The following is a 25072-nucleotide window of genomic DNA, read 5'->3' on the forward strand; positions in this document are numbered from 1 at the left end:
TTGCCCTGCATATAGGAAGAGTTAAATTTTCATTTCACACTTACTAAATACGTGGATTTTTTGGGTTGTTGTTTGTTTTTTGTTTTGTTTTATCTTAATGGGAAGCTTGAAAAGCAACGTGTGGGTTTGAACCCAAATACCTCTGTTCAGCTAAAACAGGTGGCAGCAACACTTGGAAATATTATTTCTACAAACTTACTGGCCGAAGATCTTGCCAGGGTGGGGGACATTCTTGGGTTCTTCCTTGGAATGCTGACTTTTTGCCTTTGTCGGGAAAATCACCTCTCTGGGCTCTCCTCCACTGTATAAATGATGGTCCTTCTCTCTGGTCAGCTTCCCTGGGTGGGTCTCCATGCCTGGGTGCCCACTATGCTTGGGTGCGGTGTTGGGTGCTGTGGTTGGACCAGACAGTCCCTGGGGGAAGCTGGGCTGGATGGGGAGGCAGGAGGTGGGAGTGGAAGAGCCTGTGATCACGGTCAGGAAGAGGTGACCATGCTTGATAGATCACTTTTCCTGTGTGATCACCTATCCCCAACTTAGTGGCATGAGACAGCGACCATTCTTCTTTACAGAACCATTGTGTGGGTCAGGAATTCAGGCCATGCTCAGCGGGGCTGTTTTTCTGCCCCGCATGGTATCACCATCACTTGGTCATAGTTAGCTGGGAGATAGGCTAGTCAGGAAGGTTCAAGACTGCTTCATTCATATGGCTGGTGCCTTAACTGGGTGCTCAGAAAGCTGAGCTCAGCTGAGCCTGCCGACCGGAGTACCTAGATGTAGGCCCCCCAGCATGGTGGTGGTCCCAGGTCTCTCCCATGGCTCTTAAAGGCTCACGAAAGACCCAGGCAGAAACTGCGAGGCTCTTTCAGACTTGGCTCAGAACATCTCAGCACGTCACTTCCCTCCCCATCCTGTTGGTAAGCGAGGCCCTAAGGCCAGCCCAGCTGTAGGAGTTAGACTCCCCCCCCCCCACCCCCACCTGGGAGAAGTCCTGGGCACCTGTGGTCCTCTCTGATCTGCCACACTGATCTGAGAGCCAATGGGAATCAGGGTGGGCTGGAGGCTGGACAGGTGATGGCAGGACCCGTGGCCAAATGTACTTTCTGGTTTGGGGCAAAGATCAGGTGATCGTGGTAGTGGTAGTCCGGGAGTCTCAGAAGCAGGACTGTGGGAGAGGGGCGCTCTGCGGCGGTTCTCGGCCGTGCGGGGAATAGGGAATGGGAGGGGAGGCTCAGAGGGACACGCAGGGTCAGGGGCTGGCTTGTGTTTCCTTGTTCACTCTGGAGATGGATGGGTCCCCAGTGACCCTGGTCTTTTCCAGATCATGGTAAGACATTTTGGTTCTATGAACTGGCCTTTTAACTGCGTAAACACTGTTAATTCCCTCGTCTTCAGTGATGACTTTCTCCTGTTCCTGGGTCTTCTGCCTGTGACTCGAAGGGGTTATTTCTTAAAATGGTTGCATTTTCTAGAGTCTGCCCTTGCCTTCTGGTCCTTGACTTCTTCATTCTGCACTTTTTCGTGATTGCAGCTGCCACACTTGGGTGGAAGAGTCCTCCAGGTCTCTAAGTCCTCTCGCCTCCCAAGGGCTTTCCCTGGATATCCCTGGAATTCCTGTTCTGCTTCCTAATAAGGCCATTCCCCACCCCACCCCCCACCCTACTGAGGCCAGAAGCCTGTATGCCATTACCCCTCTGCCCCTCCACCCTGTGCAGCCGAACAGGTCCCCAGGTGCTACTGATACTTGTCTTACGGCGCTCCCCCGTGGCTGCAGGTGTGTCTCCCTGTGCGGCTGACAGATACACGCCTGCAGCCCTGCGCCGGACTCCACACGTGAAGCTCTAGAGACTTCGGCGCGCATGTTTGATAAAGCTTCCCCGGAGGTTCTGATGCTTACCTCGCACTGAAGACAACACTTAGGAACTTTTCAGCTGATCTTCACAGTCCTTTCCTCGCTGCTTTGGTCTAGGCTGTTAACTACTGGGACCAGTTACCATCGGCATGGTGGTTCAAGACCACAGAATGGATTCTCACGGTTCTGGAGGCCTCCAGCCTGGAACCACAGTGCTGCCAAGGTCATGCTGTCTCGGGGGGCTCTGAGGGGCGGGGTCCTTCCTTGTCTCTAACTGCTTCTGGAGGCTCCAGGCATTCCTTGGTTCACGATTGTCTGTTTGTAGTTTCTGCATCTCTGTTCACACGGTCCTGTGTGTCTCTTACAAAGATGCTTGTACTGGATTTAGGGCCCTCCAGTAACCTAGGATGATTTCATCTCCTTGGTTTTAACTACATCTGCAAAGACCCTTTTCCCAAAGGATCCGGGACATGGATCCATCTATTTGGGGGACACCATTCAACCCACTACACTTGCCTGTGGTTCGGCTGGCCGTCCCCGTCTGACCATCTTGACTCCAGGCTGCCAGTCGTCCGGCACCCTGCTGCCCCAGCCATTACCTTGTGTCCAGTCGTGTTAGTCCTTTGCTTACATCTTACCGCTCCCCATTCTTCCAAAGAGCCACGCCCTCATGGCGCACCAGGCTCTCATTGTCACCTTACCCTCCACCGCTCTTCCATGGGCCTTGATGCTCACACAGTACTGAATTACCCACACTCCTTGCCTTTGTACGTACTGTTGCCCTGCATTCCCATTTAGTCCAGTTCCTGTTTGGAGACCATTCACACACTGCCTCTTCCACGAAGCTCTCCCTGATGCCTCTTCCCACATGCTTTGTGCACTAGTCCCATCTTGTTGCAGGTCTTATCACACTTGTTCTTATACCTTTCTCTGCTCTTAGGTGGAGAGATCTGAAGACCGAAGCCGATATTCATCACTGTAGCTCTAGGACTTGGCATTTTTCATACTGAACGGCCATGTAGCTTCACCTAATTAGAAACTCGTCTCATCATAACATTGGTTTTTCCACCATCACCTTAATTATTTCTGGTACGATTGTTCCCCTGTCATCATTTATCTGTATTGAGTGAGTAGGTAATCTGTCTGTAGACTGGCACAGTGTTGGCTTAACGCACAGCATCTGCTTCTATGCTCAGGTCTTTTTAAATGCTTCTGTAGAAGTTAAGGTCATCCTAGTTTTTGTGCCCCTCACCCCCTTTATAGTAGAGAGGACTTGGGGGTTGTAGGTAGCAGAAGCCAACTTGAGCTAGCCGAAACGAAAGATGTCATGAACAAGGGTCGGCGAACAACGGGGCCAACACAAGCCCTGAAGATCCTCTTTGTCTCTGGTCACTGCTCTCTGTTTGTCTGCTTCGTTCCTCACTTCGCTGCTACTGCGTCACGTGACCGGTCGGGACATCCCCGTGGTTGGTGCACTTACATTGTACAGCTCTGGCCATCCACAGACCCTGGCTGGCTTTCTTTCTGTCCCAATTTTGAGTTTTCCACAATGAGCATGTCCTTGGCCAGTGAGTGCCATATGTCCACCCCCAGCCATTCAGCTACAGTGCGGTGGGGAGTGTGCTGACTGGGCCACTTCTCTCAGCCATGGTGCCTCACACACCTGAGGCCATTAAGAGATGGGTTCCTGAGAGGGTGTGCAGACGTGAGGGATCCCTAAAAGCATCCGATACCCTCTTACCGTGTTAGATCTCAGCCAGCAGCGTGTAGTTGGAAGATGGGTCAGGGAGCTGGGGAGACCGGAGAGGCACAGGAAATGCTTCCAGATCTTGTCCCTTTTGCCTCTGGGCCTCAGTGGGGAACACCATTCCTCTAAACTGTTGGGAGTCCTAACTTTAATTCATTTACATATGTTTCTCTTAATACAGAATGTTCATCTTGATTTAAGTGATCTGGAAATACAATAAAACAGAGTGGGTTTACATTGGTGGTTTACTCACAGATAGATTCATTATAGTAGCAATCACAAATCTGTGTAAGAAAATCGTGCATGTTTTGATCTTGCCTCACAAAGATGAGACTCCCAATAAATCATCTCTGTATTCTAGAGACACTTTTCTGTAGCTGATGTTCCTTTGTGATGGAAATGGAAACAGATTAAAAACACAGCAGGAATCACTTCAAGTGATAATTTAAATCCATGGTCAAACTGTAGCTACCGAATTATAAAACAAATTCTTTGTTTCCACTTTTATTGAGGGCCCCCTCTGCCCTCCTGGCCACCTTGTCCTGGGCATGGCTCAACTGGAGGCAAAGGCAAGACTTCCAAGTTGAACTTCTCTAGATAAGGGGGTGGAGAACAGTCCTGTCAGCTGGGCGACTGGAGACACTGGTCAGAGCATACACATACAGGGACCCATTAAAGCCATAGTCAGAAATAGAATTGGAAAAAGAAATATGAAGTGTAGTCCTGCATTTCTTTTATTTTTTATTTATTTTTAAAAGATTTTATTTATTTGACAGAGATCACAAGTAGGCAGAGAGGCAGACAGAGAGAGATGGGGGGAAGCAGGCTCCTTTCTGAGCAGAGAGCTCAACTCAGTCCCAGGACCCTGAGATCATGACCTGAGCCTAGGCAGAGGCTCAACCCACTGAGCCACTCAGATGCCCCCTGCATTTCTTTTAAATATGGATATTAGCTTAAGGTATTAATGTGGAGAATCTGCATAAAGATGTTGTTTTTCAGATGACTTTTTAAGTTGTTGGACAGTTTGGACTAAGATTCCTTCCTACCCCCCAGACACACTTCTGGGCCTCTTTATGGACAGCCTTCTTGTGAAGTCCTATTTTATGTTTAATTTTCACAAGGTGTTTTTGCTCACCTGACAGTTTAAAAGTTCAAATAGAAATGAGAGTGAATGTGGAGAGTTTAGAACTTTTAAGACTGCAAGTAACTAAATTTGGTTTTCTTACACATAAAGATCCTAAAGACATTAACATGATTTGGGAGTGAGAGATGAGGTTTAATTAGTATGCTATTTTCTAACTAGTTCATTTAAAAATATTTCTTGAGTGTTTCTCTGGGGTCCATTAGAACAACACTTGCTAAATTGAGCCGGCTCTAATACAGCCTCTGCAGAATTCTCATTTGCTTATTTATACTGTCTCTTTCCAAAAAGATTTGAAGAGTCTCACTTTATAGGATAGGAAACCTATAATTACTTTGTACATCACTCTTAAATTAAGTTTCTAGAAGTGATTTGAATTTCATTACAGCTGAAGTCTCCTTTGCAGCCCGTTCCTTCTGTGGGGTGTTTAGTGGGCGATTTTTTTCTTTTTCTTTTTTTTTCTTTTCTTTCTTTTTTTTTTTTCTTTGTGACCATCCCTGTCTTTTCTCTTATTCCATCTTTTTGTCTTAAAACTTTTAAAAAATCTACAAATAAATGAACTTTGGTTTTTGTTTATAGGTACAATGGTGCTTTACCTAATGGAGACCGAGGCCGGAGGAAAAGCAGATTTGCTCTCTATAAGCGGCCAAAAGCAAATGGAGTCAAACCCAGCACGGTCCACGTGATATCCACGCCGCAGGCGTCCAAGGTAGGTGGCTCCTGCAGTATTGGGAAGGTCTTGGTGGGTGGTGACTCATGGTTGCGCCTTGTCTTGGCTGAGTTTTTTTGTTTTGTTTTGTCCCATTTGCTTTTCTTTTTTCTTTTGGTGGGACAGTTTCTCAGTCATTGAGGCCAGAAAGTTTTTTGTTGGGAAGGGCTGTCCTGTGCTTTGTATGTGAGCCACATCCCTGGCTTTGACCCACTAGATCCCCACCCCCAATTGCCACTGCTGTTGGGACAACCAAACAGGTCTCCAGATATGGCCACATGGCCCCTGAGTGGTAGTCAGCAAATGGCCTCCCACCCCACCCGCTGCCATGGTGGACCGCTCACTGCTTGGGATATAGTGGGATCAACATATGTCAATTTAGAATAGTTGTAGTTGAAGGGTAAGTGATGTTCTGTATCCTAAAGAGTTTTTTGCAGTAAGTCTTAGTAAAACCTCATTAAGATTTGTTATTTTCCTTCTATTTATTGAGTAGTAGTTTTCACATAATCTGCATCTACATGGAATTGAATTTGGGTGATTACTAGAAAGACTGGAAGCAGACAGCTAAGTTGTGTAAGAAATGTACTATATCTCCTCTCATAGGTTTGAAACATATAAAATGTTAATTTTTAAGACTACTTTATTTTCTATTATGGAAACAGGGAGAAACCTGAGTTTCCATTCTGGTTGATATGTTCCATCTAACTTAGATAGGAACATTTTCTAATTAAGTAAATCATTTAACTTGTAACATAGTTTCCTTTTCTATAAAAATTATATCCCCCTGAAATATTTCATGTGGTGCATTGGCTGTACATGTTTATCATAATGGGTTTGAACCATCTGGAACAAATAAGACTTGATTCCCATTTTTACTGAAAATCCATAGTTCAAAGGGAAATGAATAGCTTCAGGGAAGCATGTGTGGTATTTATGCTCTGTCCTAGAAACTGATCACCTTGGTTAATGTTTTTATTTTTTAAAAAAAGCTGCTGTTGTTGTTTCTGAAGCTGTGCCATGGAAAAAATTTCCTAGAATGTACCAGTTAAGATTGTCTTGTATTAATGAGGGAATGGTTAGATCCAAAAATATCAAACACCAAGGAAACAGGAAAGATTAATATTTAGCAGCCAAGGTTTTGGCTAGAGAAAGGGAAATAAAGTTAAGTTCTAGGAAGGGAAGGACGCTGGATAAGGAAAACAAAGGAAATGAGCTTTACAAAGATTCTGAGAAAAGGGGAAGTGAAGTAACAGTCTTGGGAGGTTAAGGAAGTAGGAGAAATATTAAGTCGAAAAATATTCGGAGGATGCGAAGACAAAAGTGTTTAAGCATGTGATCAGTGCCAAAATGTTCTGATGCTGTAGACCCGGTCCTCATATTTGCCCATGGATTGGCATCGTCTTCCCTTCCTCTCGCTCTGTACCTTTATTTTCCTTAAGCTTAGATTTGATATTGATACAGTGGCTTCAGATATTTAAGAACATTTTTATAGAAATCTTTGAGTCCTCAGGCTTCGCGTTGTGATAAAATATGAAATACAGCTGGAATTTGAAATAGATCTTCCGGTAGCCACTCTCCAGATCAGTGGCTTTTCCCTTGTTTTTTTTACCCCCCTCCATCAACTCCAATTTTAGCTTTTTATAAAACTTTAACCTTTTATACCTAGATTTTACCTAACATTTAAATAACTCTAAAACTTTTGGTCTCCATCTGTGTTTATGGTCTCCATTACTAGGAGTAGGGAAATTGGTCTTTGGTCTTGTAACCTGGGAAAAACCTATATTCTCGGGGCCTCGGTTTCCTCCTCTACAAAATGAATGAGTTGGCTGTGGACAGGAGCTATGCTGAATCCGGCAAGATACTTTGGTTATAAGCAACACATGATTCTGGCTTGGGGGAAGGAAAAAAAAAGGGAAAATGGAGAAATTATTAAAGGCTAGAGGGCAGGAACAGCTCAGAGAGAACCAGACTATCAACAGGGGTTAATGTGGACATTCTTGAAAGGTGTTGGGAAGTGACTTGGCTCCAACTTCCTTTCTGTCCCCTTTGAGATTTTTAGTTGTGAGGAAAGGGACACGGCTAGGCCTGGCGGGGGTCAGCCAGCAGGGGTCAGGGCTGAGGGAAAGGAATAGACCAGACACACTTACTGTGAGTGGATCAGCTCGCCCTTACTGCCTTGCCCTTCTGCATCTTACTCCTCCTGGTACCATGTGCGTGGAGGGCCTCACGCGCAGGATTCCATCCCACCTGAGCCCAGCCCCTTGGTCCTCACTCCTTCTGTTCCCACCCCTGATCAGCTGTGCCCTGCTCCTCCGGCTGCCACCTGCTCTGTTGACCCCTACACAAAGTCTCTTAGACATTTAACCTTTCCTTCAAATGTTCCTCCTCCTGCCTCACCTGAACTGAATGTTGATTTTTTTTTTCCCCCACCAATAGTCTTTTTTCCTCTTCGCCTTCTCCCCCCCCATCTTTCCAGTTTATGGAACTAGAAATGATTTCATTGTGTTTCCCTTTCAGTCTGTTCTTAATCCCTACATTATTGACATAAGTTGCCTCTTCCTCTGTGTCTCTGGGCCTCACCCACCTGCAGTCCATCTTGTGCATATTTCGGTGACTGTGTACTTGGGCCCCTCTGTTTGCCCTAACTTGTGTTATACATTGGCATCCTTGGGTGATAATTTGTTAACTCATCTAGTTTGACTCTCCCTTCACTTTTCCCACTTATATGGTGTAACTTAGAGTCCACTGTCACTTGAAAGTGACCATACTCTCCAGTAGATTCTACTTGTGTACGCACAGCTTTCTTGTTGAAAGACCTCCAGCCCTTCAGCCTGTCCTCGTCTCGGTTGTTAGCCCACTTGGGTTTTGCAGTGATGCATTGACTTCACCCTGGACTCCCTTTCTCTGGTACCTGTGGGCACCCTTCTTCGTGAGTCTCTGCCTCTGGACCCGTCCCAGGGCCTGCTGGCCTGTTTTTACTTCTTTCTTGCACATCCCATTTCCTGTCAGAATGCCAGGGCATGTGGTGTACTTGGCATAAGCCGTTGGGCCTGCATCAGCCGTGGTTTGTCTGCTCTGAAATGTCTCGTTCTGCAGTATGGGTAATGAAAGGGTCCTCTTTGATTTTGACTTGCAGACAGAAGACCTAGAACGGCAGGTGTGGTTACCATGGTTAATCAGAAGGCCAAGTGCTGACATCCTGTGTTTCTTTTGTCTGCCCCACCACCTGGGGGCACACCAAGGTGTACCCCCTTGTGAATAGTAGTGGTTGCTAGAAAATGGGGCCTCTTAGTCTTCGTGCATGCCCCTGTTCACGCAAAGTCCTGTGTGGATGGCAAGGACGTGCTTGTTGGGCAATCTCGTTCGTATAATCTCTCCTCGTGTGTATATTTACTCTTGAGAGAGTAATACTCAGCTATTTCATTTCTTATGTAATTATTTAAAGAAAACCTAAAGTAAAACCTTGTTCTACTTCTGGCAGTTCTGTTACATGGGCATAGGGCGTTTAGCAATTTATTCACCGTTCGTCTATTCATGTACTTACGCAGCACGTTTTTGTGGCCCAGTGTGCGCTAGGATTAGTTCTGCGGTGTGCAGACCTTGTCTGCATGGAGCGAATTGTCTAGTGAGGAGGCAAACAGTGGGTTCTCGTATGAACACATGCTTAGCTGCGCGTTGTGCAAGGCAGGAAATGATGACAGAGCTGTGAGAACAGGAGTAGGGCTTGGATGGGGTGGACAGGGCAGGACCTCTGAGGGCACGGGAGCTTCGAGGCGAGGGCTCAGGAGGAGTTAGCTAGGAGAGCAGAGCGATCTGGAACAGAGATTTGGGTTTTTTCTAAAAGAAAACATTGGAGGGTATTAAGTAGAGGACATGGCCTCATCAGACTGAGAATTTAAGTCCTTTTTTGTTTGGTCATTTCCTTTTAAGGCTGTGGGGCAACTGTTTTGCTCCTGACCAGTAAATAGGCCAGTGGTGGCGATGGTGACTATTTTGGTAGCACCATGGTTTAAATTTAGCCACGTCGCGGAGGAAAACTCTTGATCATCGTGTTCCCTTGTAGGCTGTGCTTTATTGAAATTTCCTTTTTTGGGCATTTTTATTTTTCAAAAGTGATGGACTATCCCTTTGTTCCAGTTGGCATATTTCAGAATGGAAAATATCCGTGCTCTCGGAGTGACCATTGAGCAAGAAGTCGGAACCATTTCAAGTGACCATTGCAGCCAGGACCATTCTTGAGCTGTTGGTGCTGCGACGGCTCTCCTGGTTGATACTGACACTCTTCTGTAGCAGTGAATGATATGGTAGTAACTCAGACGTGCTGATACAAACTGCAACGTAAACTCATTATTTCAAGCTAATTTTGTAGGCTGTAGCGGGGTCTGCTTTTGAAGCATTGTCTGTCTGTCCAGCCTGGGTCTTGGTGCAGTTGGAGGCCTGTCTCTGCTGCATGGTCATTCTGAAGCTGCAACCTTCTGTGCTTGAGGAATCCCCTGTTTATCATTATCCTCAGACTGTTCAATGCAGCTTTTAAATAGTTGTCTTTCTGTTGTTGTTGTTGTTTTACTTTGTTTTATTTATAGAATGGAATCTATCTTGATGATTTTGACAAAATATAAACCCAAACAACCTAACTTTATGCCTCAAGGAGCTAGAATTGGGAGCAACAGACTAAGCCTGGAGGTAGGAGAAGGGAGGAAATAACAAAGGTCAGAGCAGGAGCCGATGGAGAGAAAAAAAGACAATAGAGAAGAGCAACGGAACTAAGAGCTGGTTTTTTGAAAATATAAAGATGAATCTTTAGACTCACCAAGAAAACAGGACTCAAAATTAGACATTACAGTTGCTGCCACAGAAATAAGAAAGATCATACGAGATTACAATGAACCATCCTATGCCAACAAATTGATCAATGCAGAAGAAATGGATAAATTCCTAGAAACATACAACCTACTGAGTCATGAGGAAATAGAAAATCTCAACAGACCAATTACTAATAAGGAGGTTATTTAGGGGTTTGACTGCTAATTAAAAGTACAGGACCAGAAGACTTCACTGGTGAAACCTCCCAAACATTTAAATAAGAAGTAATAGGAGTTCTCAAATTCTTCCAAAAATTGGAGAGGGACTACTTTGAAACTTTTTACAAGGCCAACATTACCCTGATACCAAAACCAGATAAGGACACTAGAAGAGAAGAAAATCGCCTGCCATTATCCCTGATTGATTGAATGTAGATGTAAAAATTCTTAAAATACCAACAAACCAAATTCAGCAGTACAATAAAAGGATCATACACCATGGTCAAGTGGGATTTATTCCTGGGATGCAAGAATGATTCAACATCTGCAAATCAGTGTAATATACTACATTAACAGTATGAGAGTAAGAGTCTTACGATCATCCCAATAGATAAGGAAAAACACCCAAAATTCAGCATCCATTTATGATTAAAAAATATTGAACAAATTGGGTATAGAAGAAATGTACCTCAACCTAATAAAAGCCATATGTGATAAGCCGACAGCTAATCTCGTAGTCAACGGTAAAAAAACCGAAAGCTTTTTCTCTAAGATCGGGAACAAGACCAGAATGCCCAGTCTGGCCACTTTTGTTCAGTATAGTATTAGAAGTCCTAGGCAGAGTAGTTAGGCAAGAAAAGGAGCTAGTCTTCCAAATTGGGAAGGAATAAGTAACATGGTTTATTTGCAGATGACACAATATTATGTATAGAAAACTTAGAAGACCGCACCAAAAAACTGTTAGACAAATTCAGTAAAGTTGCAAGATAGAAAATCAGTATACAATAATCAGTAACAAACTCAGACATTAAAACAATCTCATTTACAATTGCATCAGAAAGAATAAAATAGGAATAAGTTGAACCAGGGAGGTGAAAGATAGGTCCACTGAAAACTATACGATGTCGATGGAAGGAACTGAAGACACAAATAGATGGAAAGACCATGCTTCCAGCTCATGAGTATAAACAAACATGGATGTCCATTCTACGCAAAGCGATCTATAGATTCAGTGTGATACCTATGAAAATTCCAATGGTATTTTTCAGAGAAGTAGAATAAAGAGCCTGAAAGCATGTGTGGAACCACCCAATAACCCAAATAGCCAAGCCAGTGTTGAAGCAGAACAACAAAGCTGGAGGCATTATGCTGTCTGATGTCTAACTGTATCACAAACTTAATAGTAATCAAAACAGGATGGTATTGCCATATAAACATACCCCCAGGTCAGTGGAACAGAATAGAGAGCCCAGAAATAACCCACGCATATATGGTCTATTTAATTACAAAGGAGCCAAGAATTATCAAAGGGGGAAAGACAGTCTCTTCAATAAATGGCATTGGAAAAACTGGACAGCCACATGCAAAAGAATGAAACTGGTCCCCTATCTAACACCATAGACAAAACAAAACAGCATAAAGTGGGTCAAAGACTTGAACATAAGACCTTAAACTATAAAACTCCTAGAATAAAATATAGGGAATAAACTGCTTAACATAGGTCTGGCATGATTGATTTCTTGACACCAAAAGTGAAGGCAACGAAAGCAAAAATAAACAAGTGAAACCACACCAAACTAAAAAGCTTCTGCACAGCAAAGGAAATGGTCAACAAGATGAAAAGGCAACTTCAAGAATAGGAGAAATAGGATTTTCAAATCCTATATTTGATAAGGAGTTAATATCCAAAATCTGTGAGGAACTCCTACAACTCAATACCAAAACCGTGTGATTTAAAAATGGGCAGAGGTTCTGAATGGATCCTTTTACAAAGAAGACCTCCAGATGGCCAACAGGTATGTGAAAAGGTGCTCAGGGACCCTAATGATCAAGGAAATGCAAATCAAAACCACAATGAAACATCATCTCATGCCTGTTAAAATGGATGTCATCAAAAAGACAAGAGAGGTATTGGCAAAGATACGGAAAAAAGGAAATTCTCATGCACTGTTGGTGGGAATGTAAACTGGTGCAGCCACTGTGGGAAACCATATGGAAGGTCCTCAAACTAAACCTGGAACTGCTTTCTGATCCAGCAGTCCTGCTTTGACTATATATCCAAAGGAAATGAAAACTGCATCTCCAAGAGATACCCGCACTCCCATGTTCTTTGTAGCATTCTTTACAGTAGTCAAAGTATGGGATCAACCTAAATGTTTGTAGCAGTTTGAATGAATGGTTTATGAAAATGTGGGACATAGTTGACCCTTGAACAACGTGGCTGTTAGGAGTACCAGCCACCCGCCCCCCACCAGCCAAACAGTTGGAAATTTTCATAAAAGTTTGACTCCCTGTAATTTACCAATAGCCTGCCTTCACTGGAAGCCTTACTGATAAACAGTCATTTAACCCTAGGCTGTATGTTACATGTATTTTATACTGTATTTTTTTACTAACATATAATGTATCATTTGCCCCAGGGGTACAGGTCTGTGTTAAAAGTAAACTGAGAAAATAAAAGGTTAAGAAAATCCTAAAGAAGAGAAACTACATTTAGAGTACTACCATATGAAAGCAATCTGTGTTAAGTGGACCCACATTGGTCAGACCTCTGTTGAAGGGCCAACTGTGTATGTCTATATAGTGTAATACTGTTTGGCCATGAGAAGAAACCTCCTGACATTTACAAAGACCTAGATGGACCTAGAGGGCATTATGTTAAGTGAAGTAAGTCAGACAGAAAGATAGATACTATCTTTTATATCTGGAATCTAAAAACCTGAAACCCTAGAAACAGACTGGAATGATGGATGGTATCTATCTGGGCCCAAAGGGTTGAGGATATGGGGAGATGCTGGTCAGTGTATACAAACACTTAGAAACCTCCAGTTATCATTTGAATAATGTTTGGCGATCTCATGTACAGCATGCTTATCATCGTTAAGAAAACTGTTTTATATACTTGAACGTGAGGAGTAGATCTGAAGTGTTCTCATCACAAAAAAGAAATGGTAATTATATGATACTATGGAGGCACCCACTAGGGATACGGTGGTAGTCATTTCACAGTACAGAAGTGGACCAAGGTAACATACTGTGTGCCTTAAACTTAATGTTATATGTCAAATATATCTCAAAGCTGGAAAACCTATAAACCTCAGTTTCAAAAAAAAAAAAAAAAGATTGAAATGACTTCCAAAAACATTTTTATCAAAGAGTTTTGTTAAAGCCAAGGAAAAAAGAAAAAAAGGTTACTTCAAATACCAACAACATACTGCATAGTTTAAAATAATTTTCCGATTTAGTATTTATTGAGATTTCAAAAAATAACTCTTATCTGAATGTAGTGTGGCAGTTTAGAGTTATGGTCTGGATTGTTGCAAAACATATTAGATGAGAGAACACCTTCTTGGAAAGCTTGTAAATCAGTGCAGTAAAATTTCAGTCCTTACTGACAAAGCTGCAACCATTTCACATAGAAGTGGTTTAACAATTTACTTAAAATACAATATTCAAGACTTTGAAGATAGCTGATGGTTTTCGATTGCATGGAGCTGGAAGGAACAAAGTCTCGAAATATATTAAACTTTACTGTCACTCAAGAAAAATGGTTCCAGTGAGATGGGCAGCTTGTGGCATTATTGATGCAAACTGAGTTTGGAAATCAAAGACCTGAATATTCACTTTAATAGAAACTGTGAGATGGCATTTAGATGATTAAATACTTAAGAGATTTGGCTTTATTACATTCAATTCTAACCATTCTTATTTCTTTGATTTTAGAAGAAAGAAATTTCAATTATTAAAATAGATAGATTTACTTGACAAATGGGTGGTAGCATATATAAAACCAAATACAAAAAACCGTGATAGAGAAATGGAGAATACTTGCGAAACAAATTTGAAATACAGCAGAATATTCCAAGAGAAAAACTATTAAATTATCCAGCTAACATGAGAATTCTTATTTGATAACAAATCTGAAGAGTATAGCTGACTTCCTTTTAATTAATTCATCTTTGGAATTTGATCATGACGCTGGTTTCAAAGCATGTGGATGGAAGGTGAATGAAATTTTGTAAAAGTAAGCTAGATAATTGACTAGGACAGTCCAATTAGTGGCTTTCTTGGCTTAGGTGATGATAGAAATACTGAACATAAAAATTGTAATATTGGGGCTAGGAAAATATGGAACTGAATGGGTACTTGTTCAACAGAAGGTAGTAGATTTACCAGGAGCAACATTATGTTAAAGGAAAGTCTCTGTAAGACTCCATTTACTCCTTGGCTTTCAGTTAAATGGGGGAAGTTATTGGAAGAGCTTCGTTTGTCATATGAAATCCTAGCTCAGACATTGCTTAGTTGTGACCCTTTACATCAAGTAAAGGATCACACCAGTAATATCTAACAATTAACAGATTACTTGGAAATATATTAGCATGATATGGTGGTTGATTGGTGCTCTGACTTGGATGGCTTGGGAACAGTTTTATACTATCTATAGTTCATACTATTCAGACCATGGAATGTTTCAAATTTTTTACTTTTATACTTACTATAATTCTGATTGTTAAATATTAGCACTCCTGACATGAATAATTTTTATAAATCTGTCTAGGTGATTTTCTCATTTTATGTTTTACATGTTAGGAGTTTTAACATCAAGAATTAGTTATTAACTACTCTATTTCTATATATTTTGGCTAACCAGTACTTGTATGGTTTTCTAAGGTTTTTGATGGATTTGCCATTGCAAATAGCGTAAGTTTAGTAATTTGTGAGCTGTTCTTTTCCCTTTTTTGGTTTAGCTTCGACACAAAGTAAATAGTAGCTTTTCTTATTTAAGTACACTTTTGGGGTGCCTGGGTGGCTCAGTGGGTTAAAGCCTCTGCCTTTGGCCTGGTCATGATCCCAGGGTCCTGGGATCGAGCCCCGCATCGGGCTCTCTGCTCGGCAGGGAGCCTGCTTCCCTTCCTCTCTCTCTGCCTGCCTCTCTGCCTACTTGTGATCTCTGTCTGTCAAATAAATAAATAAAATCTTTAAAAAATAACAAAAAAGTACACTTTTCCTTCAAAGCCCTTAAATGTTGACATCTCTCCTGTTGTGTTTACGCTAGACAGTTTGACTTGTACTGATTGAAGATCTCAAACAGTAATTATTTATCACCATTTCTCCATTTCAGTTTGTGTGAGGCTTTAAGGTAGGTTGTGAGATATTTTATAGAATTCTTAAAACTAAATTTTGAGGTACGGTTCACAGCAAATAATCCCAGAAAGTTGAAGTAGATTTAGAATATCCCATTCGCCATTAACGTAGTTTGGCACTAACATTTTCGTTTTCTCTAATCCTTCTAACATATGTTTTCATCGGTTCAAGCACCAATAATGAATGGAGTTTCTTGTGTGTGTACAAAATAATCACAAGGTCCTTGCTGCTGTCTTTCCTGTTCATTGATACTTACTCTAAATCTCTGCTCTGCGGGGTGGGCAGAAGAATTACTGTTTCCTCCCAAAAGGTATTTATGTCTTTTACGTACTTATGATATGGTTGGCAGCATAAGGCTCCCCTCTACCAAAGATGCTCATGCCTTATTGTCTGGGACCTGTCAACACATTATCTCACATAGTAGAGGGGACTTTGCAGATGGAGTTGAAGTTGAGGAACTGAACACAGGGGACTTACTTGGGTCCACCCCCACAGTTTACAATAATCTCACGAGTCCTTAAAAATGGAAGAGGAAGGTGGAAAACTCACAGAAATGTGCAGAAGGAAGAGGCAGGGAAGTTTGAAGCATGAGCAGCACTCCACCTGCCTGTCCTTGCTCTGACGTTGGAGGCAGGGGCCACCTCTAGAAGCTGAGGACAGCTCTGGCAGGCAGCAGCAAGGAAACAAAGACCTCTGCCCTATGGTCACATGGAACTCAGTTCTGCTAACAGCCTGCATGTCCTTAGAAAACACCTTACCTAGAACCTCAGAGAGGAATACGGCCCCGCTGTCCCCTTGATTTCAGTCTCCCGAGGCTTGGGCAGAGAATGCCTGTGGAGCCTCAGGTCTTCGAGATAACAAATCTGTGTTTGGAGCTGCTGCGTTTTGTGATAATTTGTTACAGTAGCATGAGAAAACTTCTGTGTACTATTGTGGGAAATTGAATACAAAATACCTTGTGTTACTGAGCAGCCTTTGACCTTGTACTGGGGGAGATGAAAGGCTGGGGAAGCCATCACAGAACTGGCAGGCAGGAAAAGAGTTTGTGTTTCTTTTCTTTAGTTCTCTTGGATCCTGAGTGTCGGCGCAGCTTGTTGGAAAGCTCGACTCTGGCACTCACTAACTTAATTATCAATGTAATCATCTGCTTTACTGGGATATAATAATTTTACTGTTGACTTGATTCACATATCAGTTGGAAAAATCATATTTAATTTGTGTTGTCCTTAAAGCACACTTTAATTAATGAGTTGCTTTTAAGATGTCCGTGTGGGAGAATACTTGTATTTATTCTTACATATGCCATTATGTAGACTTATTTGAATTATGCCTGGTTCACTTACATCCATCCTGTCTTTCCATGGAGGAAGAGCATCTTCTGCCTATAACATTCCTTTTTAAAAACATGGAACGTGAAAGTTGGAAGGAACCTTCTGTCCTCTGACTCCCTTTCACACGCGAGGTACTTGAAGTTTAGAGAAGCTCAGTAAGTAGTCCAAGGTCCCCCAGCCAGATGTGGTGCCCAAGGCCCGAGAATACCAGTCTGTAGCTGCAGGTACCAGGCAGAGTACTCTGAGGGACAGGAACCATGCTGGATATTCTGCTCCTGAGTCTCTTACCTTCCAGGATTGTGGCTTGGAAAGTCCATTTATTTCTGAACTAGGAATGCTGTAATGATGCAATAAATGAATATGGTATTTGTTAGTAAGAGTGGAAGTTGCTTTGGCAACATAAGGATTATCAGCACTGTTAGCACAAGCTGTCCAGTCTGGAATCCAGCTCTCCAGAGGGAGGCTTCTCTGCAAAGGGCACGGCCATGGAGGCTTGCATTTAGGAGCTGGTTTGTTTGAAGTGGTACTTAGAACAGGAAGTAGTAAAAGCAACACGAGAATAAATTCTGTGTGGCTGAAAAGAAGTCCTGACCTTGGAGGGCATGTCCCAGAGGTATCATGGACTGTCTTCAGTTTGCTGGTGGGCTCTTTTGTTACACCTTTGCCTTTCACATTGAAGTGTGCTGTTGACCTTCTCTTTTGTGAAAAAGTGCTTCAGCCCTTTGAAGTCCCAGGCTGCTGCCTGATGCACGGAGAAACCTACTTGAAAGCCCTTTATTGATCACACCCATGTTGGGGGTGAGGCATGAATACATGGCTTCAGGGAACTTTGGGGTTTTTCTTACCAGAGTTGAGTTAATGGGAGCTTAGTGGAGTCCGGCCTCAGGAGCTCCTGATGAGTAAGCTCATTCAGGCTTCACTCTTTATCCTTATTTTGCTGTCAGGTGAGCCCTGTGGGACAGGCTCTGTCTGCTCTGTGCTGCAGCCTGACACTCAAGTTAAATTCCCCGGGGGTGGCCATGAATGTGCTCTAGCTGTGAGCACTATACTCTTGCCACCCTCTAAGACATGGCCCAGATGACCTTTCCCCTGGGAACTCTGATACTCCTCACTCCTAGCCTCAGTGAAAAGTCCTTTTGTGGACTCCTAAAGTTCAAAAAAAAAAAAAAAAAGTGTGTGTGTGTATATCTCCACAAGAGTTCTACACTGGGCTAGAGTTGTCAGCCTGTTGTCTTGTCATGCTGGAAAGCAAGTCCCTTGAAGGCAGGGGTCTGTTCTGTCTTCAGCCTGCCCAGCCCTGGTTGCTGAATGAGTGGCCAGGTGCTGCGGCCTGCCTTGGACATAGGGTGGGACAGCTGGTGGTTCTAATGGGTCAGTGTCCTACAGACCCGCAGGTACTTGCACGGGTCCATTTATATTTCAGGCACATTTAGTAAATTAACTCAGTTTTCAAATTTTCTCTATTATAAGTAGTGTGATAACGTGCTCTACAAAACTTGTGTTAATTTCTCACCCATTTTTTCCTTCCCATCTCAGGAATCACCTATTTGAGAGTTTTAGGAAGAAAGGTTTTTTTTTTTTTTTTTTTTTAATTCCTTTTTAAAAATTTTTAAGTTCAGTTAGCCAACATCCAGTACAACTTTTTATTTATTATTATTATTATGTTCAGTTAGCCAGCATATCATAAGTTTTTATTGTAGTGCTCAGCGATTCATTAGTTGGTAATAACACCCAGTGCTTATCCCAACATGTGCCCTCCTTAATACCCATCACCCTGCTGCCCCATCCTCCCACCCCCTGCCCTCTGTAATCCTTCAGCATACGAACGGATAACGATGTGGTCCGTATCTACAATGAAATATTACTCAGCCATCAGAATGGATGAATACCCACCATTTTCATCAACATGGATGGAACTGGAGGGGATTATGTTAAGTGAAGTAAGTCAAGCAGAGAAAGACAATTATCATATGATTTCACTCATGTGGAACATAAGTAATAGTGTGGGGGGACCACAGGGAAAGGGAGGAAAAACTAAATGGGAAAAAATCAGAGAAGGAGACTAGCCATGAGAGAGACTGGTTTTTTGTTCGTTTGTTTTTATTTTTGTTTGTTTTTTAAAGTTGATTTATCTACTCATCTATGTACTCTGTACACCCAACATGAGGCTCAGACTCATGACCCTGAGATCAACAGTTGCTTGCTCCTCCAACCAAGCCAACCAGGTGTCCCATTAAAAAGTTTTATAAATCATGAGAAGGAGAATGGAATGAAAGGGTGGTCTTTGGAGTTTTGGCTTCCTGAATTCCTAGTTTCCCCCAGGAAACAGGCCAAGTGAGCCTGTAGACTCACTTGGGCAAAAGACTTTTACGTAGCTCACTTTCCAGTTTTTTGTAAAACAGATTTATGTCCGTATGGGCCAAATTATCCTGCAGTAAAAACAACTCCTGAATCTCCATGGGTTTCTGGCAGCCCAGCGTACTTACTGTTCCTGTTTCATGGCCATTGTGGGTTAGCATGGGGGTGGGGTTCATCATGGGAATTCAGTGATCCAGATAGAGGGTGTATCTTAACACCCTCTATTGTGGGGGGCCGGGGAACGTAAGGAAATACAGCTTTTAAAATTTCTGCTTGGAGGGGACATATTTGGACTTTACTGGCTAAAGCAGGTCTTATGGCTGACTAAGTTCAAAGGTTGGGATGCATAAACCTTTTACAGAGAGAGTGAACGGTAGTGCAGTCTGCCTCCAGGCAGTCGCTCAGGAAGGGAAACACTTGGAATAGATCACATATAGCTGGTACATGGTAGCGACTGATGAATGTGAGCTCATACTAGTGACTGGTTTCTCAGAAATTGTTAATTGTCTGTTTTAAGAAGATATAAATGGGCTTAGGCTAGGATGACACCTAGCATCTGGAGCAAATTATTAGCATTTTGATTATATATTCCAAAAAAAAACACTTTAAAATGTACTGATTAAAAAAAAAAACTGTAGCTTCATGTTTTGAATACAGGTTTTCTCTGTAAACTTTACATTTTAAATTAATCATTTTCTTTAGATCCCAGCAACAAAGGTTTAATGATTTTTTTTTTAAATTGTGAACCCCGCTATCTCTGAAGATCCGTGTATTTCCTTACCGGAAAACATACTTAGAGCTGGAACATTTCGGTAAGCCATTCTTAGGTGAAAATGCATCGTCCTGGATCCATCCGGTTCCTCATACGACCTTCAGACTGCCAGCATTCGTTTCAGTCTTTCCTTTTCAAACAGAGTAGTAGTTCTGTATTTTTTCACTCTAGAGTTAAGCCTTTGTTTCACATGAATCATTTAGATTAGAAAACCCCTTTTAAGTCTTTCTGTAGTGCCTGGTTGACACTACCATGAATATCAGTTTAGATCAGTTCAGATTGCTTTGGGTAGTGTGGACATTTTAACAATATTCTTACAATCTGTGAGTGCGGACTATCTTTTCATTTGTACCATCGTCATCACCGGTGTTTCATAGTTTTTGGAGTACAGGTCCTTTACTTCTTTGGTCAAGCTGATTCGTAGGTTTTCTTTCTGGAGCAACTGTAAATGGAATTCTTTGTTTCTCTCTGCTACTTTGTTACCAGGGTGGAAAAAGGCAACCACTTTCTGTGTTTCTGGTCCTTCATTCTTCCCACAGAATCAAATTGAACAGTGGTAAAAGGGAAAAGATTAAGAAGTTTATGAATACTGCTTTTGATTAGGGTTTCTTGACCTCAGCACTATTGACTGTTCCGTCGGATTAGTCTTTGTTTTGAGGCAGTGCTGTACATTGGAGAATGTTCAGCGCCATCCTTGGCCTCTCGCCACTTGATGCCAAAAGCGCCTCTACTCCCAGCTCTGACAGCCAGAACTGTCTCCAGACTTTGCTGAATGTTCTTTTGGAGCGAGGTATGACCCTAGTCGAGTCAGTGTGTCACCTGGTTCAGAGCATAGGCCTCTGGATTTAGAGTCCTGTGGTTGATACCCCGGTTCTCTTTGGCCAAGTGACAACTGCGCTGTCCCTCTGTTTTCTCATCTTGCAAGTGACAGAAAATAATACTGAACTCCTAGGTTGGAGTGAGTTAATGCATGTAAAGTTCTTAGCGTTGAGAATGACACCTGGTATTCTGTAAATGCTGAGTAAATGTTCACCGTGATTATTATGGTCACTGCTTATAAGAACATTAGGTATCCTATCACATCTTTCTCTTCTTTGCCTCCTTCTATTGCTTATTTTTTCATTGTGGCACAGAATGGAGACCTAAGGGGAAATCATAATCGAGTAAGGGTTTCAGCAAATTAATCCCCTTTTTAGAAGCTGTATCACCACGTGCTGCGGCTGGCAGGCGGCGTGGCAGTGAAGTGATACCAGACTCTTCCGACCTCTCCCTTGCCTACAGTGATTATGTGCTGCGTTGCAGAAACCGTTACTTAAAACTGGGCTTGGTTGAGGTGGAGGGGGATGCTTTGCACATTGACTGTCTTTGGCCTGGATTAAGAGCTGCCCTACATTATGGTGTCTGTTCTAAGCCTCTCTCTTGCTCGGGTCAGGAGCGCAGTAAGACCTTCTGTCCCTGGGTTGGAGAGCAGTGGAAAGGCTTCCAGAGGGGTGCCTGGGTGGCTCAGTCTGTTAAGCATCTGCCTTCAGCTCAGGTCATGATCCTGGGGTTCTGGGATCAAGCCCCTCACTGGGCTCCCTGCTCAGTGAGGGGTGGGGGGAGTCGGCTTCTCCCTCTACCTGCCCCCCCCCCGCTTGTGCTCATGCTTTCTCTCCAATAAATCTTAAAAATAAAATAAAATAAAAATTTAAAAAATGCTTCCAGATAGAAGTATGGGCTAGAAGGAATGCAATTTTTTTTTCCTGTTACCGCAGTTAGTTGAACCTTCCTCTGTCTTGAATTTCACCCATTATTTAATCTGACATGGACAAATTCATCTTGCCAAAGCCTTGACTGTGGTGGCAGTGGTTGCTAATTTCATAGAATTAAAAAAAAAAGTAGTGGAGGGGGCAAGGTATAGGGGCTTGTTTGGGGGGTGGGGAGCAGCAGAGATTTTGGGGGAGGAAAACATGTCTACATCCTGTTAATCGAAAAAGAAGGAGTTGCAAGCAAATCTGTAGTCATACATATTAAGAGGGGCTTGAAACAATTGAAACATACAAAATAGTTCCTTTGATGGTATATGCAATTGAATTATATGGTGGTTAGGTTTTTTAAAAAATCCATTCGTTAATCCCGTATATGTTGATGACAGATCTTCTTCTAACATCTTATTGAGTCTGAGTCTTAAAAATACACTTTTAGAGCGCCTGGGTGGCTCAGTGGGTTGAGCCACTGCCTTTGGCTCAGGTCATGATCTCAGGGTCCTGGGATCGAGTCCCGCATGGGGCTTTCTGCTCAGCAGGGAGCCTGCTTCTCTCTCTCTCTCTCTCTCTCTCTGCCTGCCTCTCCATCTACTTGTGATCTCTGTCAAAAAAAATAAATAAAATCTTTTAAAAAATACACTTTTAATAAAGAACGGGAATTTTCAGAATTTAAAAAATTTTAAGTTTAAATTTTAACTTAAAATTTTTTTTAAACTTAAAACTTCCAGTTAATATATAATCTTAAGAGTCCAGTCAGCTTCCTTTTTTGTCAAAGGAGTATATAATTTACCCCTGGTGATGATGCCATTTTGTAATAATTGTAGGAAAACTCTAGAGCCACCTGGTCAGTGTTCCTAATGGGAAAACTGAGGTCTAAGTTTGCTTGGCTAGCTTGAACCCAAGTTTCTTAAGTGTTAGATTTTTTTGTTGTTGTTGTTGTTGGATTCTTAATTCAGTTGGAGAAAGTAAGTCTTTTACCACCTTGTTCTTTTTTATTAAAGCAGTCATTGTTTCTGAAATTTGTGGACTCTTATGTGGTAAAAAGCACTTAAAAATCCACAGCTGAGCATAAGATACTTTTATTGCATGAAATGTGGGGTACTGACTGAGTATTCCACCTGTGTAGTAGCATTTCCCAGTGGCTCTCTGCCCCTCCTTACTAGAACACCTCTGTTCCTGTCCTAAGCCTCTGCTTCTTGACCCGCTTCCCTCTGTCCCATTCACTTCTGAACTTCCTATCTTTGGTTCTAGTCCATCACCACCTACCTTGTAGTCTAAATGAGAACCTGAGTATCATGACTAACTTTTCCTTCCACTGCTAGGACCTGGGCACCTACCCCTGCCACCCGTCCCCTCCCCACACTTCCACCCTGCTAACCTCTAGATCCTGCACGATGTATGTCTACAGTGGCCCCATGCTGCCTTCCTCCCCATCTCTGTAGTGAGTCCCTGGTGCTGACATTGACCATGATTCTTGAATGGATGGATGGATGAGGCCCTAACAGTTTTTCCTTTACTCCAGGCCGTGGACTCTTCATACCTCTTAGATGCCACTGATGTGTGAAAATGCTTTTCAGGTGATAGGAAGCGCTGTCCTTTTCATACTATAGTGTCTGCCCAGTGCCTCACTTCACCCAGCTGAAAGCTCCGTCGTACACGGATAAGGCCCCATTTTCAGGGAATGGCTTGTGAAGTCATTCACAGCCTGGCCTCTGTGCCTTTCCAGCTTCCTTTTCTTCCCTGGCACCTCTTTTTGCCTCCTTGAAAAAGGAGTCAATGGAGAATGGTTAGGGATGAGTATGTTTAAGATTTTGGCCTTTACGTATGTGAAACTAAGGACTGCATGTTGGTCCGGCTGTCAGAATTCAGCTGCCAGTGGCAGAAAATTCACATGGTCCTGCGCCTTGTGTGTGGTAACTACTGTAAGAAATGCAGGGAAATCCACTGCCCACTGATGATGGTGAAATCTGAAACTAGAAACTGGATGGGCATTCATTTAATGTTTTTCCTTGATGCAAGTTTATCCGGTTTTCAATAAAAAATTTTTAGGTACCCATGCAGGCTCAAGGATGTGTGCAAGCCAGAGATAGTCTATAAAATGAATGCCATTCCTTTCTGGTAGTCCCTGTAACATGTCCTTATGCAAATACCCTTGTGACCACCCCAGTAAAAGGGGACCCCCTGCTAAAAATAAAATCTACCCTTCGCTAAGTCCCTGTGGTTCAGTCTTCACCCTTTGTGTTTGCTTCTTACCATTTCACTGTTATCTTGTTTTTAGTAGGATTTGAAGACCCCAACACTGCTCAGACCAGGAAAGAGCTCTGCTTTACCATCTGCATGTGGTGCTCTCCCGAGGTGCCATTTCTCTTTTATCGATGATGCTTTCTTGGCTCCTCCGTCCTCACCTCTCTCACAGCTGGTCCAAGGCTGAAGCCGTTTTCAACAACATCTGTTCACTAAGGCAGCTCTGAAGCTAGTTGGGCATTTTAATGACCATAAAACAAAATTACTGTGTGAAAGACCTTTCAGCGATTTAGCTAAAGGCTTTCGAAGCAATGGAGACCTTTTCACTTACAAAAATTGGCACTAAAGAAACGTGTGGTGGAGATACCTTCCCTCTAAATGCCACCACCTTCTGTATTAAATTAATACAGACCACTTATCAGAGGGAACTCCCCCACCTTCACTGTTTTAGTTTATATTCAACCATTTCTTAGATTTTAGAGTGGTTCCACAGAAATCTTTCGGTTATTTAAATAGGAGTCAGACTCAGAACCATCCACAGATTCAACGCAATACCTATTAAAATTCCAATGGCATTTTCACAGAAATAGAATAAACCTAAAATTTTTATGAAACCACAAAAGACTCCACTAACCAAGGCAGTCTCGAGGAGGAAGACATCATGCGTCCTGATGTCAAGCTATATTCCAAAGCTGTAGTAATCAAAACAGGATGGCGTTGGCATAAAAACAGATTCCTAGACCGGTGGAACAGAACAGAGAGCCCAAGAATAAACCCATGCATATGTTGTCCATTTATGGCCAAAGGAGCCAAGAATAACAATAGAAAAAGATGTTCTGGTCGATAAATGGTGTTGGTAAAATTGGACCACCATATGCAGGACAACGAGACTGGACCACTATCTTAAACCACACACAAAGGATTAAAGACTTAAACGGAAGTCCTAGAACCATAAAATTCCTAGAAGAAAACATGGGGGTAAGCTTCCTGACATCGGTCTTGGTGAG

General features: G+C 42.6%; 1 protein-coding gene across 2 annotated transcripts in view; it reads left to right on the top strand.

Annotated features, from left to right (window-relative positions):
• The window catches only part of PELI2 (pellino E3 ubiquitin protein ligase family member 2), a 183859-nt gene that overhangs the window by 45450 nt on the left and 113337 nt on the right, over positions 1–25072 (top strand). For both annotated transcript variants that reach the window (XM_032344303.1, XM_032344301.1), the window contains exon 2: positions 5320–5449. In XM_032344303.1, the coding sequence (XP_032200194.1) occupies positions 5320–5449 (130 nt within the window). The remainder of the gene's footprint in view (positions 1–5319; positions 5450–25072) is intronic.

This window comes from Mustela erminea, chromosome 5 (genome assembly GCF_009829155.1).
Source record: "Mustela erminea isolate mMusErm1 chromosome 5, mMusErm1.Pri, whole genome shotgun sequence".
NCBI classification, from domain to species: Eukaryota; Metazoa; Chordata; class Mammalia; order Carnivora; family Mustelidae; genus Mustela; species Mustela erminea.